The sequence below is a fragment of the Phyllopteryx taeniolatus genome, chromosome 4, assembly GCF_024500385.1.
Source record: "Phyllopteryx taeniolatus isolate TA_2022b chromosome 4, UOR_Ptae_1.2, whole genome shotgun sequence".
Taxonomy (NCBI): Eukaryota; Metazoa; Chordata; class Actinopteri; order Syngnathiformes; family Syngnathidae; genus Phyllopteryx; species Phyllopteryx taeniolatus.
The window spans coordinates 4,133,954-4,160,356 of record NC_084505.1 but is presented as its reverse complement, the minus strand read 5'-3'; the positions used below and the strand labels follow the sequence as shown (position 1 = coordinate 4,160,356).

At 42.0% G+C, this 26,403-nt stretch overlaps 1 protein-coding gene across 11 annotated transcripts in view; it reads right to left on the bottom strand.

Annotated features, from left to right (window-relative positions):
* The window catches only part of mtus1b (microtubule associated tumor suppressor 1b), an 84,267-nt gene that overhangs the window by 17,340 nt on the left and 40,524 nt on the right, over positions 1-26,403 (bottom strand). For 4 of the 11 annotated variants that reach the window (XM_061772087.1, XM_061772089.1, XM_061772088.1 and 1 more), the window contains 3 exons: positions 16,136-16,348; positions 14,255-14,470; positions 10,847-11,011 (listed from right to left, as the gene is read on the bottom strand). In XM_061772087.1, the coding sequence (XP_061628071.1) occupies positions 10,847-11,011; positions 14,255-14,470; positions 16,136-16,348 (594 nt within the window). Of the gene's footprint in view, positions 1-2,257; positions 2,432-2,493; positions 3,110-10,846; positions 11,012-12,378; positions 12,482-14,254; positions 14,471-16,135; positions 16,349-25,768; positions 26,080-26,403 lie in introns of those variants that run through there. The other 7 variants (XM_061772097.1, XM_061772095.1, XM_061772090.1 and 4 more) reach the window with 6 other exon arrangements.

Here is a 26,403-nt window from a genome sequence, read left to right as displayed (position 1 = left end):
CATGACTGCCTTTTAGTTTCAATTCTTGATGAGCAATTTATCTTTAATTTGGCCACAAACAAACTTCTTACAAAAACACATCACTAAATTGCTGTGAGCCCAGAAAAAAAATCTGTTAAATATAATGAATTTTCAAAAAACACAAATTGGCAAGTAAAAAAAAAAAAAAAAAAGATTTAAAATTATAATACCCCATGACCCACTTTAAAGGCTGATACAGCCCTGATGCTTTAATCAAGGAATTTTGGCTCCACACAGCACATTTTGAATGGGATTTTAGATCAAAAGCGATCACGGCTTTTCTTCAAGGCCCTTGATTTTCACAGAGAACATCCATCCAACCATTTTCTGAGCCGCTTCTCCTCACTAGGGTCACGGGCGTGCTGGAGCCCATCCCAGCCACCATCAGGCAGGAGGCAGGGTACACTCTGAACTGGTTGCCAACCAATCGCAGGGCACATAGAAACAAACAACCATTCGCACTCACATTCACACCTACGGGCAATTTAGAGTTGTCAGTCAACCTAGCATGCATGTTTTTGGGACGTGGGAGGAAACCGGAGTGCCTGGAGAAAACCCACAGGCACGGGGAGAACATGCAAACTCCACACCTCAGAACTGTGAGGCAGACGCTCTAACCAGTCGTCCACCGTGCTGCCCATCTCCAACCAGTGACAAAAACATTAGAACATCTCTCTGCTGAGATTGGAAAAAATTCCAGTCAGTTTAGCAGATACATCCGCTAATGCCCTCATCTGCACTGGGGACAACTTGACATCAGATTAACAACTGCACAACTGGACGGGCCTCAAATGAATCACAGTGCAGTGGGCTTTGTGTGTGTGTGTGCGTCGCTGTGCACGTGCACTGACTGAAGCCTCTGACCTACATTTTAGGGTGATGGCACGCACCAGTGGGGAAGTGGGTCTGTGGAGCTCAGACGGAGAAAAACATAGCAGCCAAACACGTGCAGCTGGGCTCAGATGGCTCAGGAGAAATGAATTAGTTCACAACGGCAACACGATGATGGTGTACCTGTGTAGTCAAAGATTAAGGAATCACCAAGTAAGACTAATCGCTAATATTTGTTTACATTTCTTGGAAAGTGAACGTAAGCAAAATATAGGGATGGACATCTCCATTAGGCCAATGTGATACACATCGACATACTGCCGAATGTAATCCATATGTATAAACCTAGACAGAATTTGATATATAGTAGCCTATAATACAATGCAATAATGAATGCAGTGCTGTATCACGGAGTACTGTACAAGAGGATTTCCTTTTTGTTATGTTGTTTATTCTTTTACACCACCTTACATATTTAACAGTGAGGAAGACAAAAACCAACTTCAAAAAAACTCACGTTACTACAAAGATGTCCTTAAAAATGTGGACAGTATAACTGGAACCCCGATCCCCTTTCAATTGACCTTGCAAATGAATACGGCAATAGTGTGTACAGTATATCTACGTAACAACAGGGGCCACAGCCCTATTAGACACAGTCATAGCTATGTATCACGCCACTGCTGAAGCACTCATGCAGAAAGCTGATAAAAATGCACACAGGCCCGTGCAGTGCAAAAGAAAACCAATGGCTGTATTGTGCTTTCATAGCCACAATGGCTATGGAAGGTGGTATAGAGAATAATAAACAGACCCACAGCTTGGAGCAACCATGGTTGCCATTGTGAAAGCTGGACAGGAGGAGATGAGACGCAAGTGGCTGTTTTAAAGGCAGATTTGAACTAAATATGAAGAAAAAACACAAATAACAGAAAAATATCACCCATCACAAAGGAGGTGAAAAAATATTGTAAAAGAAAGACATAGTCTACATGGAGATGTAGTCTGAGGAATCCATGTAAAAGACTGTTACTGTAAATACTATAAAAACTTGCTTAAGGAGTGCACCTGCCACTGGTTTATACTGGATTATTTTCCATTGGGAAAATGAAGAGATTCTCCAGCACGAGTTTCTTTGCTAGCTAATGTCTCCCACAACATCAACCCATTTATCTCCTGTATGTACACTGGATGAGGCGAATTAAAGGGATGCCTGACATTGTATGACAACACAAGGCAAAGAGGTGTCATAGGAAAAGGATGGGCCAGATGCATGGCCAAGAAGGACATGAATGAGTGAAAAACAATCACAACTTTCTCAGATGGTTTGGAGTTTTGTCACATCAACAACAAGGTGGCTGATGGGATGATTAAGGGGAGACAGAGGACAGTGACACCTGCAGACCTGCGTGGAAGACCACTGTGTTCTTTCTGTATCCTGACAGCAGCTGAAGATTTCGGAAAAGGCCTTTGGCTGTCAGCTTCACATGGAAGTCAGACAGTGATAGTCTCGGAGACCATAACATCTTCTGTGCTCGTCCTGCACAAGTGAAAATCCTCTTCTGTTCAATGAAAGCGGCTGGAAGATGAAGTGAATTTTTATGCTGCTGTTCAGATGTCTCAGCAAAAGGCGCCTCTCACCTGTTTCATTTCTTTAGCAGTTGCCCTTGCTGGCTTCTTGTAATCTGCCCAGATAAATTTGGACAAATTGAATGACAAGTAAAAAAATGTCCCACTTCTCATATTAATGACCTGAATTAGATTGTTGAAGAAGAGCACAGGATCTCAGGTTTTTTTGAAAAACAAAATATCCTTGGTTCTGTACCAAAAAAACTGGTTAATAGAAATAAGTGAAAATAAAAAGTGGAAATCCGTTCCGCTGTCCGCTGTCCTTCACTGAATCCATGTAGATGCCACAGAGGTGTCATTGAAAACAATAACAACGACAAAAAGCAGTCTGAAAAACAGTAGCTACGCTGATTGATGAAGAGAAAATGCCGCCAAATGAGCTGTAGATTTCCCAGCTGTCAAGGTTGGTCGTGAACCATCCGGTGAGAAAAGATGGTGACGAAGAGAGAGCAAATGAGGAAGGAGCAAGGTAGTATTGACGTGCTGGGAGGGAGGGAGAACTGGGCGGAGAGAAAATCCTCATGCTGCAGCTGGTTTGGTAGTCCGTCTCCGCTTATACACGCTGGACACAAACATTTACACTTAGTCACAAAGAATGGAACAAAAGCTATGTGACAGAGCAATAGAATCATCTACAAAGCTATTTTTCTGCAGTTTTGAAGATATGGAAAGCCGGTACACAAACATAGACTGAGGGGAATGCTGCATGGAGACGAGGGGGAGGGGAGTGGATGGGATTTGAATAATCTTCCCCACTCATTTATTCACCCCCTCTTTCTCTTTCCATTATTCTTTTCAAGACATTTTTCTCAGTTTGATTACACGTCTCCAGCTACTATCATATATTTTGTTTTAATAATAGACCATAATGGGGCGGCACGGTGGATGACTGGTTAGCACATCTGCCTCATAGTTTTGAGGACCGGGGTTCAAATCTGGCCTCGCCTGTGTGGAGCTTACATGTTCTCCCCATGCCTGCGTGGGTTTTCTCCGAGTAATCCGGTTCCCTTTCACATCCCAAAAACATGCTTGGTCGGATAATTGAGGACTCTAAATTGTCTGTCAGTGTGAATGCGAGTGTGAATGGTTGTTTGTTTATATGTGCCCTGCGTTAGGCTGGCGAATGCTTACATTGCCTTTTTTTATCCCAACCTCACTTCACCACTCCTGCCAGAGTGCTCTCAAGGCATAAAAAATATGCCAAAATGCATTGCATATATTTGCAAAGATAACATGACTACGTGCCTCGCATGCAATGATGTAGGTAGTAACAACAGCACATTCAGACTGTTTTTAATTCAGAAAATTTAATGTGGAAATTAATGTTGAGATGTTTTATTGCCAGGTCATGAGTTGGAAATACATTGACGAAAATAGTTGAAACACAGTGGTAGGTAATTGAAACTATGTTAATACATTTCAAAACAAAAGGAAACCTTTTTTGGTTGAGGTCATAGAACTTGATGTTAATATCCTGAATAATCAGCACTTATTGTTGAGTTGGGAGAGGTGTAATCACTTCATCAGGGTCATCAGGTGGGAATCTTCCTTCTTCAGTGTTTCATTGACGGGCATATGACACCTCCAAAGGGCTCAACGGCAACACCTGGCATCCCAGGTGTGCCACCTTTCGCTTTTACCTCTCTTTCATGACCTTTTGCAGCCCAGTTGGAATCCTTCCTCTTCATCCAAATCCACCTGCTGCTCTGCTCCACTGCTTCGCTTCCGACAGTGACCTGATGGTTTGCTTGAAGGCCTAACCTTGAACTCCCATTCCCTGTAGGAGCCTGGTTGTAGAGTACGCAATTAATCCTCTATAGCCAACCTCTACAGGGTGGGTCAAAGATCATTCCTCCTTGCAGATCCTCTCCAGTTCTGTCAGGTTCGATGGTGATCGTTGGTGGACAGCCATTTTCAGGTCTCTCCAGAAATGCTCAATTGGGTTTAAGTCAAGGCTCTGGCTGGGCCATTCAAGAACAGTCACAGAGTTGTTCCGAAGCCACTTCTTCATTTATTTTAGCTGTGTGATTAGGGTCATTGTCTTGTTGGAAGATGAATCTTCGGCCCAGTATGAGGTCCTGAGAACTCTGGAGAAGGTTTTCGTCCAGGATATCCCTGTACTTGGCCGCAATCATCTTTCCTTCGATTGCAACCAGGTCGTCCTGTCCCTGCAGCTGAAAAACACCCCCACAGCATGATGCTGCCACCACCATGCTTCACTGTTGGGACTATATTGGACAGGTGATGAGCAGTGCCTGGGTTTCTCCACACATATTGCTTTGAATTATGGCCAAAAAGTTCTATCTTGGTCTCATCAGACCAGAAAATCTTATTTCTCACCATCTTGGAGTCCTTCAGGTGTTTTTTTTTTGCAAACTCCATGCGTGCTTTCATGTGTCTTGCACTGAGGAGAGGTTTCCGTCGGGCCACTCTGCCATAAAGCCCCGACTGGTGGAGGGCTGCAGTGATGGTTGACTTTCTAGAACTGTCTCCCATCTCTCGACTGCATATCTGGAGCTCAGCCACAGTGATCTTTGGGATCTTCTTTAGCTCGCTCACCAACGCTCTTCTCCCCTGATTGATCAGTTTGGCCAGACGGCCAGCTCGAGGAAGAGTTCTGGTCGTCCCAAACGTCCTCCATTTAAGGATTATGGAGGCCACTGTGTTATTTGGAACCTTAAGTGCAGCAGAACTTTTTTTGTAACCTTGGCCAGATCTGTGCCTTGCCAGAAGTCTGTCTCTGAGCTCTTCAGGCAGTTCATTTGATCTCATGATTCTTATTTTCTCTGACATGCACTGTGAGCTGTAAGGTCTTATATAGACAGGTGTGTGGCTTTCCTAATCAAGTCCAATCAGTATAATCAAACACAGCTGAAATCCAATGAAGGTGTAGAACCATCTCAAGAATGATGAGAAGAAATGGACAGCACAAGAGTTAAATATGAGTGTCACAGCAAAGGGTCTGAATACTTATGGCTGTGTGATATTTCAGTTTTTCTTTTTTAATAAATCTGAAAAAATTTCAACAATTCAGTTTTTTTCTGTCAATATGGGGTGCTGTGTGTACATTAATGAGGGGGGAAAAACAACTTAAATGATTTTAGCAAATGGCTGCAATATAACAAAGGGTGAAAAATTTAAGGGGGGCTGAATACTTTCCGTACCCACTGTATGTGAAGTTGACCACAAAATAAGATATGGGCTGAGATTAGTTGTTAAAATCTCAGGTGGAAACTTTAGTTTCTGATCTAAAACCACTTGCATCTTCCAGTCCCGTGTGGCATCCAAGAGGGTCCTATTCACTCTTGGCTTTACCGGGCCCTGTCCTGCTTTCACAAAGGGGGTGACATTTGAAGGTCCAGATGTTGGTGGAGGAAGGGCATTAATGGCTGAACGCCTTTCTTCTAGGGTGATTGCCAGTTGGCGTAATACCTGGTTGTGTCTCCGGCCTTGTGGTAAAAATGTGCCTGAGAAATGCTGGGGTTTGACAAAGATGGCATCACAAATCTTCTCCAAGCCACTGGTTTATATTCTTGGACGTAGGAAGACATCGTAGGTGGCTCTGTTCGATGACGCTGATTTGGCTTCCTTCCATCTTCCAAAGATCTCTCCGGGTGAGCTTACGGTGCTCTATGTTTTCCCAGGTAGTCCACTGGCTTTGCTTGGCTTCTGAGACTGCTTTTGCACATCGCTCTGCTTCCTGTTGGTGTCGGACCTCAGAAACTACCAGCTTTCTCCTCTGGGCCGATGTTGCTTTGTGCCATCTGGGTCGACTGACCCCGAGTCCAAACCCACCTCTTCCTTGGTGCACCTGTCCCACTATGTCTCCATGCCTGAGAGCTGATTGTGCTTGCTCCACCGCCTCAGATGGGTGCCACTTCTCCCAGTTGCCAGTTTGGGAAGAGCTGATTCTATGATGGTGATCTTGATTCGATCAGGGTCATGTTCAGCCTCACTTTGGTAAACTTATACTTTTCAGTGAGGCTAGATATAGGCAGTTCCAGTGCACCATGCCCATACAAGCATATATGCGCAACAGGGAAGTCGAAGCCACTTCTTAATGTATGAACTGACTGTCCTCTCCAGCTTCTCGAGTATGGCAATGGGAAACTCGTAGACCGTTAGAGGCCACATCCGACGGGAGAACAAGCCAAACTGAAGACACCACAGCTTCAGCGTTCCCGGAAGATACGTCTTGTCAATGCTGACCAAGCCTTTGATGGTTTCCTCCCTCAGCTGGTCAGTCTGGTCTGCGTCTTTTAGGCTTGCATTGTACCACTGTCCTAGGCTTTTAACAGGCAACTCTGGTACCAAGGGAATGGGTGGTTCATTGATGTAAAACCTCTGGTTAATGAGCTTTCCTTTGATGATTGATATGCTCCTGGACACGCCGGGCTTCAGCTTCATCTGTGCCCAGGTAATGTTTAGCCAACAGGCATTTGGTACAGGCAAATGTAAGTTGATGTAAGTAAGGGTGGTGATGTAGTGCATGTAGGCACGAATCGGAGGTAGTTGCTGTCCAGACTGCTGACACGCTCATCTGACTACCCATCAAGGTGTTCTGATGATCACTTCCATCGCCACGGTGAAGGCCAGAGGGGAGATGGTATACACAGCCATAATGCCCACTTACAAAGATTGCCATGATGTTGTGTATTTTGCTGCTGTTATACAGGATTGCAGATCTTTGAAGTAGTTTCTAACCAGGTTTGTGATAGTCAGGCACATGAAAGAAGTTTAAGGCGGCCCAGATAACAGAGTACGGGATGGTACAAAAGCATTGGCCAGGTCAAGGAATAATATATGCAAATCTCTTCCTTCCTTTTTTACTGATTGGATTTGACGCCGACGGCACGGTAGCTGACTGGTTAGAGCATCTGCCTCACAGTTCTGAGGAGTGGGGTTCAATCCCCGGTCCTGCCTGCGTGGAGTTTGCATGTTCTCCCGTGCCTGCGTGGGTTTTCTCCGGGCCCTACGGTTTCCTCCCACATCCCAAAAACATGCATGCTAGGTTAATTGACTCTCTAAACTCTAAATTGCCCGTAGGTGTGAATGTGAGTGCGAATGGTTGTTTGTTTGTATGTGCCCTGCGATTGGCTGGCAACCAGTTCAGGGTGTACCCCGCCTCTCGCCCGATGATAGCTGGGATAGACTCCAGCACGCCCGCGACCCTAGTGAGGAGAAGCGTCTCAGAAAATGGATGGATGGATGGATGGATAGATTTGATGCCAAATCATGCTCGTGTGCTTGAGGCATCCCGAGAAACCTGGTACAGCAGCCTTCTGTATTGACATATGAATGAACTTGTTCTGCTTTAGGTAAGTTGTAAGCCTTTGAGCGACAATGCTAAAGAAGATTTTACCTTCAACAATGAGGAGATTGATTTGCCGAAATTCATCTATGTTTGAGTAATCCTTCTCTTTGGGAATTACCACTCCCCCTGCTCTTCGCCATATCCTTTGCTTCTTCCATGTCACCCTGGCACCACTTCCACAGAAACTGCAAGATTGTTGGTGTGTTCTTGTACAGCCGATAAGGCACTCCATTTGGCCCTGGCGCTGAAGCTGCCCTTGCCTTTCATACTGCACTCTGGATCTCTCTCCATTTTGGTGGGCTGTCATCCAACTGGTGTTGAGGTTGGGGAATTGGTGGGCATGTCAGATGGTAGCTCCCTCTAGCATGCTGCGATTGGTTGGGTTCTGGATTGTCAGATGTTGTGCTTGAATGACTTTGAGTCACCGGGGTGCTGATGCTCGTACTGTGGGTTGCTTCCTGCCACTGAGCTTCACCTGCCTGACTTGACCTTTCTCTTAGAAGATAATGATCAATGCGAGGTCCCGGCCTTTCCTCCTTCAAGCACTTCATTCGCCCTTAATGTATTTTTAGGCCTCTGATAAATGTTAGCTTGGACCAGTCAGAGCTGCATGTTTGGAGCGCTTGTCCGGCAATAAGTGCCATGGCGATTATTCTTTTTTCTCGTCGTCGTGTTCTTTCCTAGGTCTGTTACCGTGTGGTCAGTCATTGAGTCACCTTCCGCCTCTGCTCTCGCAGACTCAAGGGGTATTTTCCTCTTTAAACTTTCCGTCGCCATGAGGGGTGACTCCTATTCAGATATAGATTACGGAGCCTGCCATCATGGATAGCTAGTCCATGAAAGCCCCGTTGGGGTCTTCTCCTCCTGTCAGCCGTCAGCTGCTTTGGAAACTGAAGTAGCAGTAAAGGTTCAATGCACAATTGATTAAGAATGTATACTTTTATTCCTAATGCTTATGTGCACTTGGCCAGTTAACACTCACTGTTTTTAGACTCAGGGCTCAATGAGTAGCCAACCCATAGCTTCACCCCTTGTCAGCATGGTAACAAAATCTGTGCTTGGCATTGGCTCTGCAGAACAGGGACCTAACTGAGCAGTGGGCCACTTTGCATGAGACAAGACCGCCCCCTCCCAACAGGCTAATTTTATTGAGGCAAAAAATAGCGGGTGTAAAGTGTCATGTAATTCTTGTTCTTGGGGTATTTTCCTTATTTTTCAGACACTGGGGAACTGTTAAAAATTGTGACAGAAATGCTTAACATTTCTCATTTCACAAGAACAAGAAACTGATATGGGCTGGTATGGCCTTCAATTAACAGTTCATAAGTTTGCCCAAGTATTATGCAGCATGGTGGACGACTGCTTAGCACATCTGCCTCGCGGTTCTGATGACAGGGGTTTAAATCCCAGCCCCACCTGTGTGGAGTTTGCATAATGTCACCATGCTGCGTGGGTATTCTCCAGGCACTCCGGTTTCCACCCACATCCCAAAAACATGTGTGGTAGGTTGATTGAAGACTCTAAACTGCCCGGAGGTGCGAATGGTTGTTTGTTTATATGTGCCCTGCGATTGGCTGGCGACCAGTTCAGGATGTACCCCGCCTCTCGCCTGGAGATAGCTGGGATAGGCTCCAGCACGCCTGTGACCCTAGTGAGGACAAGCGGTACAGAAAATGGAGGGATGGAGGTTTGCCCAAGGAATATACTTAAAACATTAAATAAATAATCTGAATAAAAACATTAAGGTTTGTATCGACAATGCTTCTTAAGGTACTCATTTCAAACAAATCAGTGCCTTATTATCATTATAGAAAACCAAGGTACTGATCCAGTACTTGCGCTGGCAATTGCTTATTCTTTAAAGATGGCACTCTCGGCAGCAGCAGCAGCAGAAATAAATAAATAAACAATGTCATTAGACTTTTCAAACGCACAGTCCAAGTAGTCTTTAAAATCAGAGCCATCTGCATGTCAGAATCAATAAAGTCTACATTAAATTTGGTCAAAAAGAGCCAAAGAAAGAAACATGACTGGTTTAAAAGCCCACACTGAAAACCACTGTCGCCAGAGGTCTGTAAGATGCTAGAATCAGACACATGAGCGGAGCTTCTGAAGTTTTGTGTGAGTGCACAGCATCACAAGGCCGATAGCTTCTTAGTGACTAGTAGTGTCCCACAGGCCACAAAGAGACTTCCAGAGGTGGCCACAAAGGGGAGGCAGCCAGACTATCTGGCTCAAACCAGAGCCACCACGTGGGGGGAGGCTGCCAATGCAGGTCCAAGCTTCACTTACAGTGTCATAAATGAATGTTCAGGCATTTTAACTCTGCATCCTTTCAGCGAGGATGTTGCATTACTTTTCTCCAAATGATCCAATTAGTCTTCCAGTTGTTATTTGTGTGACATAACATCAAACATGCTAAGATTTAACCACAAACACATAAAACAGCACACAAAGATGAAATCTAAATTAAATATTACTGCAAATGTGGTCCCACTCCAAACTGGTCCCGGGAGCAGTGAAATAATTACAGAGGGACTGCAGAGGGATACTAATTACGTCTGTATAAACTTCCACTTACATGGAACATACAGCGATGTGGCTCAGTTTTAATGATGATCTTGTATGAACTGATACAAAAAGTAGAAAGTGTGTCATCTCCACATAGCAAACAGTGAAGCACAGTGAGGACATTTCCGTAAAGTGGCTCCCAGCAAAGCACTGACATAAAAACGTGTCTCAGCAACATCAAGCTTTTTGGTTAGGATCTCAAAAGCAGTTGGGCTCTTGTTCTGACTAACAGACAAACCTGATTTATTCAAAATTGTGACAAGGGAGAAGAGTGACAAGATTCTATTAGTGGAACATACCCTTTGTGTACAGATGTCAAAAAACAAATGTGAAAACTAAAATTACTGTTTGTCTAATACAACTAAATACAAATGGCTGTATACAAAACAAATCTTCAAAAACCATAAATAGTGCTTAGTAGAAAAACGGCCTTCTGTACTCTCTCAACTCACCAGTGGAAGATCTTACATAATTTCTTACCTGTTCCATTGAGTCCACTGACCCTTGCCAAGCCGCTCTTTTGCAATGGATAATGGGTTGCCTGTTTTGTTGGCACCTGATTGACAGTTGAAGATGTCTTAGCTGTTTGATTAGTTGTTGCTGTCTTGGCCGTGTTGTGGTTGTTGACTGAGGGGATCTTCAGACCTATAAGGAGGATGCAGAAGACGTTACATCCCATTGCAGGTTTTATCCAAATGCTGCAAATTAAGGCAGATTCCAAAATAATTCCACCCTCACTGAGTTTTGAGATTTGATTTCACTCAAGACAATGAAAATATTCCAAAAAAGTCAACTACAAAGACTGCACTATATGTTGTGGTCTTTCACTCTTGATGAAACTAGTTTGTTTCCCCTACTGCCCAATAAAAACAATGACTCATTTGCACCATGAACAAACTAAATAAATAAGAACATGAATTGAGATAAGAGAACGCCAGTCACAACCTGCATTGTAGATCATCCTTGTTCATTTGATGTTGATTTTAGTTTTTTTTTCTATTCACAACGCCTATTCACAGTTGCTACCTTGACTTAGCAAATCAACAATCCATCTTTTGACATTGTCTCGATTTTCCGTTTCTTTTAGTTTACAAAAGTTTACTATGATCATAATGGAACAGGACAACACTGATTATCCATCCATTTTCCATTTTCGGAGCATGCTGTAGCCTATCCCAGGTGACTTTGGGCGAGAGGCGGGGTACACGCTGAACTGCCAGCCAATCGCAGGAAAGATATAAACAAACAACCATTCACACTCACACCTACAGACAATTTAGTCTTCAATCAACCTAGCATGCATGTTTTTTGGAATGTGTGAGGAAACCGGAGTACCTGGAAAAAACCCACATAGGCATGGGGAGAACATGCAAACTCCACACAGGGAAGACCGGATTTGAACTTAGACGTGAGACAGATGTGCTAACCAGTCGTTCACGGTGCCGACTGGGTAGCTCTAACAAGTGGAAGGACACAATTGGATTTAGGAAAGTGCCAACACTTGTTTTACAACTCTAAAGCTCTAAAGCTAAGTCATGTCTTTAAAGGCTCTGCGCCAGAGCTATTATTTTTATTATTTTTATGATTATTGTTATTTTAAACATGTTTGATGATTTGAAAGATAATTTGGATTGGAAATGCCCAGGATTCCCCTTTTCAAACTATTCTAGTTTGTGTAAAATGGCTTGCAGATGAGCCGGCTGGATTTCTCATTAATATTTGATATGTAAATAAGGTTTGCTCTGATTGGATCACTGTTCTACTTAATTTAAATGTGGAAAACAGCTTTTCTCTGATTGGTGGTATACTATATCTGTCAGGTTCAGGTTTTGAAGTTGTTGGGAGGTAAGAAAGTGGAGAACCCAATTGGAGGGAAGCAGGGAAGCAGGGCAGGCGTGCCGGAATTTCAAAGATGGCAAACAATGTACATGGAAAATCTAAATTCTAACTTAACAAAGTCCAAAAATCTAATCATCAAAATAACAAAGAAAGATGGAAACCAAAATACTGACCAATAATTAACATGACGGGATATGGAAACATGGGCTAGCGCAAATGACATTTGACAAACGACAACGCAGCAACAGTGACTGAAAGAAAGCAAGGAACTAAATACAAACAAATTGACGAGACGACGAGGAACACCTGGACAGCGCACGAGTGGCTGGAGGGCGCTGATTGGTTGACACAAGGTAGCCCACAAGACATGACCAACATGGGACACAGGAAAACATCAAACAAAACTAAATAGAATTGAAACTAAAACAGAGACCATGACAATAGCTTGGTGTCTATCGTCGATTATATTTCTTAACAGAGAGTGTGAGAGAGAGAGAGAGAGAGAGAGAGAGCGACAGCGACAGACAGACACAGACAGGAAGACAAGACAAGGCACAGTGAGTATCTATAATGTGTGGCTGATGCTATTGATAGCTTGGTTCACAGGAAAGTAGGCTACAACCGAGAGCTGTAACAAGTACTTACCAGGGCCCGGTTGTTCAAAACTCGGTTATCTTAACCACTGGTTAACCCCTAACCACCGGTTAAATTCTTCAGCCGACGTTAGCTAACCGACCGTTAAGTATGCGTTGTTCAAAACATGGTCAGTCACGTCGTCAGTTAACGGCACCGTCAAAGTTGTCCGTTTGGTTGACGTCGCTGGTCAGCGCCAATATATCACACAATTCCTCATTTTGTTGACTTTGCACAAATGTTGGTGAACTTTTCTGTAAGATTAAACAACCATAAACTTATTATTCTTTTGAACACTGCAACACAGTCTACAGGAACAACTGTGGTGTGTCTATCGTGATAATAGGTATCACATTGAAATGAAATTCACTGAATTTATTAATTATTTAATATTAATATTAATGTTCCAAACATGTACAGCTCTGTTTTGTACTTAAGATTGAATACAGAGATGGCGCATCACCTACAATTACCAGAGATTTTATTGACGATTCATTGATTTTATGCTTCATATCAAGCAATATTTATCATACTCCATGTTTAATTTTGATAATTTTGATAATTTAGGGTGAAAAAACAAACAAATAAAATGAACTCATCTCTTTTATCATTACTACTACACTGAATGCCAGTTTAGGTTTCATTCTACTTTCAATTTTTTTTTTAAAATTTATTTATAATATTTTGAAATAATCAATATAAACACTAATGACTTTTACATATATTTATATAAAATGCACCATTATTGCCATGTCTCTGAACGAACTTTAAATGGTATACAATGATCCAGTGAACAGAGAAAATCAGCAAAAACACGACAGCACATCTTTTGCGGGTGCTTCACATGGATGTAATATGAGTCTGTCAATATCTCTTACTGAAAACTGACTCTATTATGGCACATAATCAACTATTCTTAATAAATCAATGAGCTAATTCTTTTGGCTTGTTATATCTATTTGAACCTACATTATTATATATAATTGAATCAAATTTTAGACTGTTACGGCGACACCTGATTCTGAGCTGTTCGTTTTTCTCCTTTTTGCATTTCATGCCAAACTTAAACCATGTCACAGACTCATTTTGACCTACGATATGCACAAAACAGTGCAAAAAAATTTATTTTGATGGCATGGGACCTTGAGTTTACCTTACACTGCCTGATGTGGCATACCTGTTTGAAACGCTTATTGTCGAATATGTGCGTGTGTGACAGCGTGCTTACATTTTTTGACAGTGTGACTGTATGCTTTGGTACAAGAGGATTAGTTGTTGACAGAAAACTAATATTATCAAACATTTATTGAGCGTCAGAATGTTTCCCCCCACGCTGACCTATTGCCTCCTGGATGGATGTGCTCTCACCCCAACACTGTTAAGAATACTGATAAACAATCACACAAGTGAGCATACCTGTGGCTGTTGTTCGAGACTGCGGTGACAGAGCTTTGCTTCTCATTGCAGGAGACTTTGGAACAGCAGTAACAGAAGTGCTGTTAAAACAGGTAACAGTGTCGCAGGAACCAGTGGGACCCAAGGGTTTTTTCCCACTCTGACTGCCTACTGGAGGATTGCCTCTGCTGGCCCTCTCAGCCGACCTGGTACCAATACATGAAGATTTTGGAGAAGCTGAAAAATACAAATTGTTTAAATGCTCTGTTGGTTTGTTGTTAATGTTGCAAAACATCATCACAATTTAGATGGCGAAGAAACTAAGTCAAAGGCTCGTAAATGAGACAGCTAGAGCATAATAAAGCAAGGATTTAATCGTTATCGTAATTGTTACGACAAATACTCTTTTTGCGGAGCAAATAAAAAAGAAAAGTTGATTGTGTTTTAATAGTGTAAACATGATACAATTCCTGAATTTCCAAGAAAAGATGAATATTCTCCGCCAAATTATTCCTATCCATCAAAGTCCAATGTTGCCATGATGTCCTCAAAATGTTAATAGTCTCACACAGATATTTAACTTGTTTCTTTTTAAATAAATCTGTCACGGATAGTTTAAGTCATGTTCTGTATCTTGATATAGTCATATTTATTACTAAATTAGAACGTGGCTTCAACTCAAGCGTTACATATATTGGATAAGGTAGATTTGTTGAGCATCCCCTTTCACCTGTAAAATTTTAGAACAGAGACAACATAACCAGAAACTGTACAAATTAACAACAGCGTTTAACACAAAAAATAAATCCTTTTTTTTGATAAATTAACAAGCATAATGTTTTTCTGCTATGAAAAGAGATTTGTTGCTGGGATGTGTAGTTCCAGAGATCATCCATCCAGCCATCCATTTTCTGTACCGCTTCTCCTCACTAGGGTCGCGGGCGTGCTGGAGCCTATCCCAGCTATCTATGGGCGAGAGGCGGGGTTCACCCTGCACTGGTCGCCAGCCAATCGCAGGGCACATAGAAACAAACAACCATTTGCACTCATGTTTAATTAATATTCACCATTTTGTGCTTCCATCAATTTATAAAAAAAAACACATTCAAAGCCTAACTTGGTGAAAAAGTAATTGGTTTGTGGGTATGACAGTATGTTACAAAGATTTCTCACTTTGCAGTGAATGAAGCCATTGTTTAATTTCCAGATCCAGCTTTGCCACAAATGTGAATTTTCAAACGCTTCAATATATCGTAGAATTGTCTCCATTCTCTCTGCTTGTTAACTTTTGACAATCCAGCCCTGGGGACTGACATTCTGAACATCAAAAAACACTATCACTTACAGAACAAAAACAAATGTTAATAAATGTTCACGATTGCTTGAGAACAATGATACAATTTGGGGTACTTAATGACAAACTATCATTGTTCTTTTTTTTTTTTCCCAGCTTTAATTTTTTTCCCTTTAGAATGCATTTAAATCCTTGCAGACAAAGTCTATATACTTCACTTACTACATGATCGCCTGTTCCAAGCTCATCCAAAATTGTAATACTTCATAATGGACTGACACGTGTGTACTTGGTGTTCATGTGGTAGCGATGTACAATGCATTTACTTAACTCTACTGTGACTTCATGGAAAAGTTAAGAAAATGATCAAAACATTAACTTGTTAAAAACTTCATCTTCTAATTCCTTAGTTTGGTAGAGAGAATGTTCCATTATTGTCCTGAAAATGGATAAGAGTCATTCATGTGTCTGCGTTCTCTATATCCTGACCAGATGTGCCCCTTGACCTCAACAAAGGAAGAGAGTGTTGATGTCAGCACATGCACGTACACACGTGCACAACCACACGCACACATTTTGTCGAAGGGGTGAACGCATCACTAGCTCACCTTTGCTTGTGGGTCCGTTGTGCTCATTGCATCCCAGCGGTGAAACAATAAGGTTTGAGGGTAACCCTTTAACAGGAAGCTTTGATGCAGCATTTAAAACTGGTGGCCCAAAGGCTGGTTGGAGAGTAGCTCTAGATTTTGAGTTGGAATTTGAAAAGCTCGGGGCCATTGGTGAAGCCGGCTGCTCTAATGTGAGGCGGGGTCTGGGGACACCTGCAAGTTTGTATTTTTCATTAGAGGTTATGATGATGACTCACTTGTAATGGAAAAGAACAGATTTGTAAAACACCTTTACATTCAGTTGATAATTTGGTAGCACATTCACACAAACACATTACTACTTTCATGGTAACAATATCAGGAGTAGTTGGACAAACAAACAAGCATGTATGGTATTGATGTGCGGTAGCGAACAAAACTCAAAACAAAACTCTTTGAAGCAAACGATGGGTTACAAAAGCTGCTTTTTCCCCCCCTTTCCTCTCTCTTTTTCTCTTCAAGCCGCACGTGATTGGTCAATATGTACTGCGTGGTCTCTGTTCTGCGCTGAGCAGAGGGGGGGGGGGGGGGGGGAGGGGTAGCAGTTACACACATACTAACAGGAGAACAGAGTCAAGAGGGAGATGAGAGAAAGGGGCCACAAGGAGAGACAACACTAACACACTGGAAGAGAAAGTTAGGAAAATTAGTGACAGCAGGAAAATGAGGAATATTCACACACAAACCCCATAGTAACACATACAGACAGGTAATCTAAAAATACTCACAGGCAAAATAAAATCTGGACCCATTTTGATGTTATTGATAATTCAAAGGTAGAGGTCTATACATGTATCTCTTATCGAGCTGGCTCCGCAAACAACCTGCACAGGGACATGAGAACTGTCCACCCATAAATAGTGCAATGGGAGGAAAAAGAAAGCAATTGAACCTGATATGAAGGTGCCATTGAGGGCAACGTCAGTCTCCTCTGAGAGAATCTTCTCCAAAACGGCAAAGCTGAGGCAATGGATGTTTCTCAATGCCAAGCTTAACTAAAAAACAAGTAATCTGGATGCTGATCTTATTCTTTTTGTTTTACATATTTTAATTTAGCGATTGGCTGGCGACCACTTCAGGGTGTACCCTGCCTCTCGCCCAGATTCACCTGGGATAGGCTCCAGCACGCCCGCGACCCTAGTGAGGGTAAGCGGTATGGAAAATGGATGAATGAATGAACTAAAAGATATAACTTTTTTCATTAGTAATTCATTTTGAACATGATTCTACATCATAATTGGTAATAATTTAATTGAAGTAACAACAAAATCTGAAGAGCCGCTTGAGAGCCAAAAGAGATGGTTCTTCTCAGTGAGCCGAGCCAAAAGACGGTTTTCTAAAGAGCTGAAATTCCCATCACTCGTATGTGAATAGCAAAATACTGTACATCGCTCATAGAAATATGACTTCTCACAGCAACAGCAGGAACATCAGTCAATTTCACAACCACAAGAAGCTGTTAAATCACTAAACAGCTATTATACCCTGCCAATACACTGTAGCGTATATTGGTTGAAAAGGGAAATAGTACACCGTGTTGCTGGAATAAAGTTGAAAACTTGAGCGTTTAATGCGTTCAGTCCGGATGAGAAAGAGAGGGCAAAATTGGGATTTTGTGTGAAGCTAGTAATTTCCCCAACATTATTGGGCACTAATATTGTACATCCTAGCAACGCTTGTGGTGTGGTACTCCGTAGATCAGCTGGTCGGTGGGGATGGTCTTTCTCCGCGCACCTCTGGAGGAAAACGAAGCAGGTTTGGTTGAAAAAGAAAAAGATGCAGAAAAATAAAACAAAAACAAAAGAGGCGGAAGAAGAAAAATTCAAGTTGTTCGTTACGCCTCGTTGGGATGATATGACCGTCTCTCTCCCTGCCTGTTTCCGGGATCCGCGAGCAAGTTCAGAGAACTTTGGCTGGGAGCGTATCTGGCACCTCAGCAGCAACTGCTCTGGATGCTTCACAGCGGTGATCCACATAGGCTAGGAAGCCGTATCTCCATCCCCAAGCTTAGCGGTTACCGAGCTGCGTGCCCGAACAAAAGGAAGGGGAGGGGGCATGGGTGGCGGCACGGAAAACCAAGAGAAGGGAGACAAGAAAGAGAGCAAGAGGAGGCGGGAGTCTGAGGTTAAATACCCAGGGGGCGTGTCTAAGGGATGGAGGAACCCGGACAAGACCACGCCCATCGACTCGAATTTAGTCTACGAACTTTGTCATAAAAGTGGTGTCAAAATCATATCTTAATATAAAATACTCCTAACTTTGTACTCTTTACTCATCGATCAAGCATATAGAATGATTGTTTAAACTTGGTCTTGGCAAAGCAACTGCTTATGGTTCAATCGCATCTCATGCTGCTTGGCTTCAAATCAAGACAAATAATGCTCAAAATCTCACAGCTGCACCTGCAAAGTTGACACACTGACACAGACATCAAGGCATACATTTGGAATATTTCTGCAGAGTTCGTGAAATATGGAAAGGGACATTTTATCTTCAGTTAAAACCCTGAATGGAAGCCCACGGGTTGCAATACTATCAAACGCCAGTGGGTGGCCATTTGCGTGCATGTTAGTAGTAATAATAGTTCATTGCTGTATTTGCATTCCATTGTCGATCTGTCCCAGCTTGGTCTCCCTGGAGAGAGGGTCCCACCTTTTGGTTGCTATCAGTTCTAAGGAAGAAAAGGACTCTTTGACGACCGTGAAGCAAGATTTCGAGGGGACCTGCTAATTAATTTAGGGTCCACTTGACATACGCCAGGCATCCTTTTAGTGGCTGTCTCACAGCAGGACCGCAGGGAAGAATGTAGCTTATCAAGTTGTGGGGGAGGTTTTGGCAACTGGGTCAGAGTCACTACAACACTTTCTATTCGATTTCCAATTCCAACAGTCATTTATCCTGTACATTTATATTCAATAGTATTGCTGCTTTGCATGCTTACAACTGATCCAAATACACAATTCAAATCTCTCACAGACATTCTCATAACAATCGATCCTGTCTGGCAAATGGAGGGAAAAAAAAGGGAATTTCTATGTTTTCACTTCAGTTACATTACGTCACGTGAACAAGAGATCCTCTGTTGATGAAGGCAGAGCCGCAGTAAAACTTCTACTAAGTGACTGAGGCCAGCAGGAAACATCTGGCTTCATTCGGTTTCAATTCTAATGACACATCAGACCAGAGAAAGCAGCTGGATTGTATTACCGAAGACATCAATGTTAAGTAAGAACTGGAGAATACAAGTCAGGAGTATAAAGAACGCGTGGAAACAAAACTTCAGCTGAACTTTTTCAGTCCATACTCAATATTTAAAAAAAATAAATGGCAATTAGATCAACAACATTATTGCTTTCAACAGTGCAAGTTAATACAAAGTAAATTCATTCATCTTCCATTCCGCTTCTTCTCACTAGGGTCGGGGGCTGCTGGAGCCTATCCCAGCTATCTTTGGGCGGGAGGCGGGATACACCCTGAACCGCTCGCCAGCCAATCGCAGGGCATATAGAAACAAACAACCATTCGCACTCACATACACACCAACGGGCAATTTAGAGTCTTCAATTAATGCAGAAAACCCACGCAGGCACGAGGAGAACATGCAAACTCCACACAGGCGGCGCTGGGATTTGAACCCTGGTCTTCAGAACTGTGAGGCAGATGTGCTAACCACCAATACGCCACAAAGTAAATTTAACAATTAAATAAATAAATACATAAATAAAATAAAAATGTTAAATTAATGCTATTTACCTTATTTGGACAAATATTCTCACTTTTCATCTTACTGACGAATAGGGATGTAGCCCTATAGAGTGCAGGGAACCACATTTGATAACTTGAGTTTAAATGGACACCACGTGGTTCATATATGCAGTAGATCAAAATGATTTATTCCTGGCAATCAGCTAAGCAAGGTACGAATAATAATGGAATGCTTATAATAAAAGGTCATGAAAGAAAGTATGTTTTGAATTATACATTATAGTATACGATCGCTTCGGATATAATGATGCAATTAAAAAGTGGAACACTACTGCAAGTACGTCTAATGTACTACATTCATTTTCTGGGGTTCAAATTTTGAATTGCAAAGTATTTCATTGAGTGCCCTTTTTAATTGTCAAGGCCTAAAAGAGCTACGATAAGTTCAGAAAACGTGGTGTCTCGTTTTATTGTTGTCCCTGCACGTCACTCCAAAGATTGGTCCTGCTTTACGGCTAGTAGGGACAGGCTCGACTCTGGCGCCCACCAAACCGCCATTTGCGGGTCTGTTTCCATCGTGGCGGGTAGCACAGCCACACCCACGAGCCACTTTGCTGGGTTTAATTGTATTCACTTGTTTGCAGATTCTGCCGCTATGCCGCTGTCTCTTATCCACTCTACCTGTGCACCTGGCTCCTCCTCCTCCCCGTTCCGAGTTGTGTCCACACACACACACACACACACACGCACACACACACACACACACGCATCCCTCCCCGATCATGCACTCGCTGCAAAATAGGCTACATTTTTTTTCCACGCGTATTTTAGCAAGCGTTATTTCAGCATTTTTTCGTTGTGTAATTTACGTCTTTGCGAACTAAACAAAGATAAATTGTATGTAACTCTCAACGCCCATGTCCTCCATTGTACAATTTATGCAGTGTTATGAAGTTGTGTAAGTTGCCTCTTTGTGACATAGATATTTTAAATGCAACGTTGCACGTTTAAGAAACACAAGAAAATCAGTCCATGATTAATGCCTTCACTTACAAGTAGCAAACATCAATATTAGACAGTACAACATGAAATCAACAGTATGTGAGGTGCCTGTGAACAAATAGTAATTTAGTAAAAACTCATTTTATGAACAGTACAACCACAATAATTCCTGACCAGTCATGTCTCACACATACAGTAACTCCCATATCCACTCCACAATTAATATAAAACCACTTTACAGCATCCCACTTTACTTTTACTTTACGTACTTTATGGGGGGAACATGGGGGACATGTCCCCTGCACTTTTTCAGAGGGCTGTTTTTGTACCCTGCAGTTTTTTTACCATCCTAAAGCAATGTTGCACAACAACACAATGTTGCACAAGAACAAGCACTAGACACGACAAGTACTAGAATCACGCGGAGAACGCCTGCCAGTGACAGCAGCATTGGTTTATAGTACTGTAAATAACACATGGCTGGGCCAATTGCGTCGCTTAGATGTTTTAACCACAACGTAAGATTATCCCCCCCGCCAAACGCAGTGCACAGTGTGCAACACGGAAGTAGCAGAACACTGTGCATGCCTGCCGAAGATAGAAAGAATGCCGCCTCCTCCTGAACGAGGCAAGTTTCCTAATCAATAGGGATGGGAATTGATCAGATTTGTAGGATTCTAATTCCATTTTCGATACTGTTTAATGATTTGATTCTTTATTGATTCTCTTATCGATTCTCAAATTTGTAGTTTGGGGGAGAAAAAACATCCGGGGGACTTTTGTATATAAAAAATGTAAATGAATAAAATAAAATTAAAAAACGCCTGCTGGTATCATATCCAGGCTTTTTCTTATAATATATAAATGTTATAATCGAAGAAAAACGACTAATCCGCCCCGGTACGGGTAGTCTGTGCAACTTCCTGCGTTGTAAACACACCCTGAACACATCCTATGTATTGAGCAAGCGTGTGACGTATGTTCTTCTGCCCTCCTTGAGCGCGTTTTAAGCTGTTAATGACACCCCATTTGGAGTTTACTCTAAAACTAAACGCACAACAAAAATAATTACACACGTTGTATATTTAAGAACAAGACATCGTTTTAGAGATTGCTAGCTTAATGCTAACACTCAATAGAAAACCCCTATTGACAGGCTAAGAAAATTAGCATTCACGGGTGTTATTTACCTTCAGATAACGAATATTCACACACAAACCCCATAGTAACACATACAGACAGGTAATCTAAAAATACTCACAGGCACATATTCTTCCTAATCTGTGAAAAACAACTTTAATAAAGTTCTATCGCGATGTTCTTCTACTCTTTTTTTAAGCTTAAGAAATGTGTAGCTCCATGCATGACTCTCAGGAAAACTTCTGGTCGCAGTTTGTGGCAGGGTGTATTTTAGTGTAACACCCTGAAAATTTGCATGCGCTCTTTTTTTTATAGTTAAATTGTTGTTGTTTTTAGTCATGTGTTTACTGATGTGCTTGGTGGTGTTAATATCACTTGATACCACTTGGTAGTAATAGTTGTGTGAATGCCAGCTGATCCATGCGATGCGCACGCTGCGTAAAATGCTCACTGACGTCCTCAATTCAAATAGAATCGATAAGGGAAGTGCGAGAAAATTCAGCTAACGATTCCAACGTATCATTAACTTTGAAAACGGTTCCCACTGATTCTCAATTCTCGATACCCATCCCCACAAATCAATGAGTGAAAATCACAGATGTTCACAAGACAGCCGCCAGCACCTCATGAAATTTCCCCCAATCGAGAGTCCAACACTGTGACAGTGATTGTATATATATATATATATAGAGAGAGAGAGAGAGAGAGAGAGAGAGAGAGAGAGAGAGAGAGAGAGAGAGAGAGAGAGAGAGAGAGAGATAAGAGCTATATATACAGTGGGTACGGAAAGTATTCAGACCCCCTTAAATTTTTCCCTCTTTGTTATATTGCAGCCATTTGCTAAAATCATTTAAGTTCTTTTGTTTCTTCATTAATGTACACACAGCACCCCGCCTTGACAGAAAAGAACGGAACTGTTGAAATTTTTGCAGATTTATTAAAAAACAAAAACTGAAATATCACACAGCCATAAGTATTCAGAGCCTTTGCTCGGTATTTAGTAGAAGCACCCTTTTGAGCTAATACAGCCATGAGTCTTTCTGGGAATGATGCTTTATCGTTTTTCACACCTGGATTTGGGGATCCTCTACCATTCCTCCTTCCAGATCCTCTCCAGTTCTGTAAGGTTGGATTCTGAACGTTGGTGGATAGTCATTTTCAGGTCTCTCCAGAGATGCTCCATTGGGTTTAAGTCAGGGCACTGGCTGGGCCACTCAAGAACATTCACTGAGTTGTTCTGAAGCCACTCCTTTGTTATTTTAGCTGTGTGCTTAGGGTCATTGTTGGAAGGTGAACCTTCGGCCTAGTCTGAGGTCCTGAGCGCTCTGGAGAAGGTTTTCGTCCAGGATATCCCTGTACTTGGCCGCATTCATCTTTTCTTAGGTTGCAACCACCCCCACAGCATGATGCTGCCACCACTATGCTTCACTATTGGGACTGTATTGGGCAGGTGATGAGCAGTGCCTGGTTTCCTCCACACATACCGCTTAGAATTAAGACCAACAATTTCTATCTTGGTCTCATCAGACCAGAGAATCTTATTTCTCACCATCTTGGGAGTCCTTCAGGTTTTTTTTTTTAGCAAACTCCATGCGGGCTTTCATGTGTCTTGCAGTGATGGTTGACTTTCTAGAATTTTTTCCCATCTCCCGACTGCATCTCTGGAGCTCAGCCACAGTGATCTTTGGGTTCTTCTTTACCTCTCTCACCAAGGCTCTTCTCCCCCAATTGCTCAGTTTGGCCGGACGGCGAGCTCTAGGAAGGGTTCTGTTCGTCCCAAAGTTCTTCCATTTAAGGATTATGGAGGCCACTTTGCTCTTAGGAACTTAAGTGGAGCATAATTGTTTTTGTAACCTTGGCCAGATCTGTGCCTTGCCACAATTCTGTCTCTGAGCTCTTCAGGCAGTTCCTTTGACCTCATGATTCTTATTTGCTCTGACATGCACTGTGAGCTGTAAGGTCTTATATAGACAGGTTTGTGGCTTTCCTAATAAAGTCCAATCAGTATAATCAAACACAGCTGGATTACAATGAAGGTGTAGAACCATCTCAAGGATGATTAGAAGAAATGGACAGCACCCGAGTTAAATATATGAGTGTCACAGCAAAGGGTCTGAATACTTATGGCTGTGTCAGTTTCAGTTTTCTTCTTTTTTAATAAACCTGCGAAAATTTCAACAATTCCGTTTAGTTCTGTCAATATGGGGTGCTGCGTGTACATTAATGAGGAAATAAAAAAAAAATATTTTAGCAGATGGCTGCAATATAACAAAGAGTGAAAAATTTAAGGGAGTGTGAATACTTTCCGTACCCACTGTGTGTGTGTGTGTGTGTGTGTGTGTGTGTGTGTATATATATATATATATATATATATATATACACACACACACACACACACACACACACACACTTACACCCCCATATACATACACCAGGCGCTGGTAAATCAAGGGATAGAGCCGACCTGTATCAACATTCTACAATCAATATACAATGATTCTTCAGGTTCAATACGAATTGATGATAAAAGAGTGATAATAAGTCTAGGAAAAGGGGTCAGGCAAGGCGACATACTGTCTCCGAAACTATTTACAGCTTGCCTTGAAGAAATATTTAAAAAGCCCAATTGGGAAAAAGAAGGACTAAAAAGAACGGCGCTTATTTGAGCCATCTTCATTTTGTAGACAACATCATTTTATTCTGCTACGGTGCTGAACAACTACAGCATCGTATTCAGGAATTAAGAGTTAGAAAGCCATCGCTAAGGTCTGAAAATGAACAAAAGCAAAACGAAGGTCATGTTCAATCGTTACTGTCCACAAAAAGATATCAAAATGGACAACTATGTCCTAGACGCCGTCGACAACTTCATCTATTTAGGCCAACTTGTAAGAATGGATGGAAATACAAGCACTGAAGTTGAACGCCGCATAAAGCTTGCCTGGCAGGCTTATGAAAGACTTAGTGTTATATTCAAGACACACCAAAGAGGCGTGATACATGGAACGAGGACTTTTCCTGTGACTTGTAAATGTCATTGAAATACACGGAAATGATAAAGCACACTTTAAATTTGAAGCAGGGAGTGTGTGGTCAGGACACGCAGACCGGCTACACTTAAACTTTGAAGGACAGTGTTAGTTTTTTTGTTTTTTTAATTTCTGTACAAAATAACTACAATAATAGTAATTTAATCAGACTATTATGCTTATGACTGAATACGTGTTTTGAGGTCCATCAATAAAAAGAGGCTGTGCCTACTGTTCTCTGCATCAGCGGTCAACTTTTTTGAGCCATGGACCGAAAAATAAAGAAAAGAAAAAGAAATAACGGCGGCACGGTGGTTAGAGCGTCAGCCTCACAGTTCTGAGGACCCGGGTTCAATCCCCGGCCCCGCCTGTGTGGAGTTTGCATGTTCTCCCCGTGCCTGCGTGGGTTTTCTCCGGGCACTCCGGTTTCCTCCCACATCCCAAAAACATACATGAATTGGAGACTCTAAATTGCCCGTAGGCATGACTGTGAGTGCGAATGGTTGTTTGTTCCTATGTGCCCTGCGATTGGCTGGCAACCAGTTCAGGGTGTACCCCGCCTCCTGCCTGATGACAGCTGGGATAGGCTCCAGCATGCCCGTGACCCTAGTGAGGAGAAGCGGCTCAGAAAATGGATGCATGGAAAAGAAATAACTTAGTGACAGTTTTTTTTTTTTAATTATTATAATTTTTTTTTATATTATTAGTACATGTGGCATATATTTAAACTGCATCCAAACTTCAAGTGCTATGTAAAAGTTAAGTCAATGAGCGAATACAGCGAAGGCCAGATTTGACAGGGAACACCCATATTGTCGCGTCTTTCCAAACAGAATGCGTATCTGGCATGAAGGGTGCGTAAATGACAGACTTAAGTAAGTGGAAGAATCTGCGCCTCCAGAAAAGTGTGAAACTACGCACCTTTTCCCTCTTACACACCTTGGAAAAAATGGCCCTTACTATTGTCTTTTATTACTGCTTCCATCCAGAAGAGTAAAGTGGGCGGTTTCAATAGGCCATTGGGTTGATCTGGTCATAAGAAGACAAAACTGTTAAAAGTTGTTACTCTTAACAGATGGTGGAATCTAGAATGATGTATAATGCTAAAAGATTAAATTAAACTAACCCCAATAAGCTTATAAATGTTTCTTATTGTTAAAATAGATTTGTAATTACGTTATCTTATCATACACACACATTAAGAGTGTTCGTACACACAAAAGAATCTATTGAAGGCAATTTTAGTCTGGAGTCAAGAGGCAGTGGTTTCTTCCTGTGGCTCAGCAAGGCCAGGACAGACAAGCCATTGTCCATCAGAATGTGAATTGTCAACTCTTGACAAATAAGTTTGAT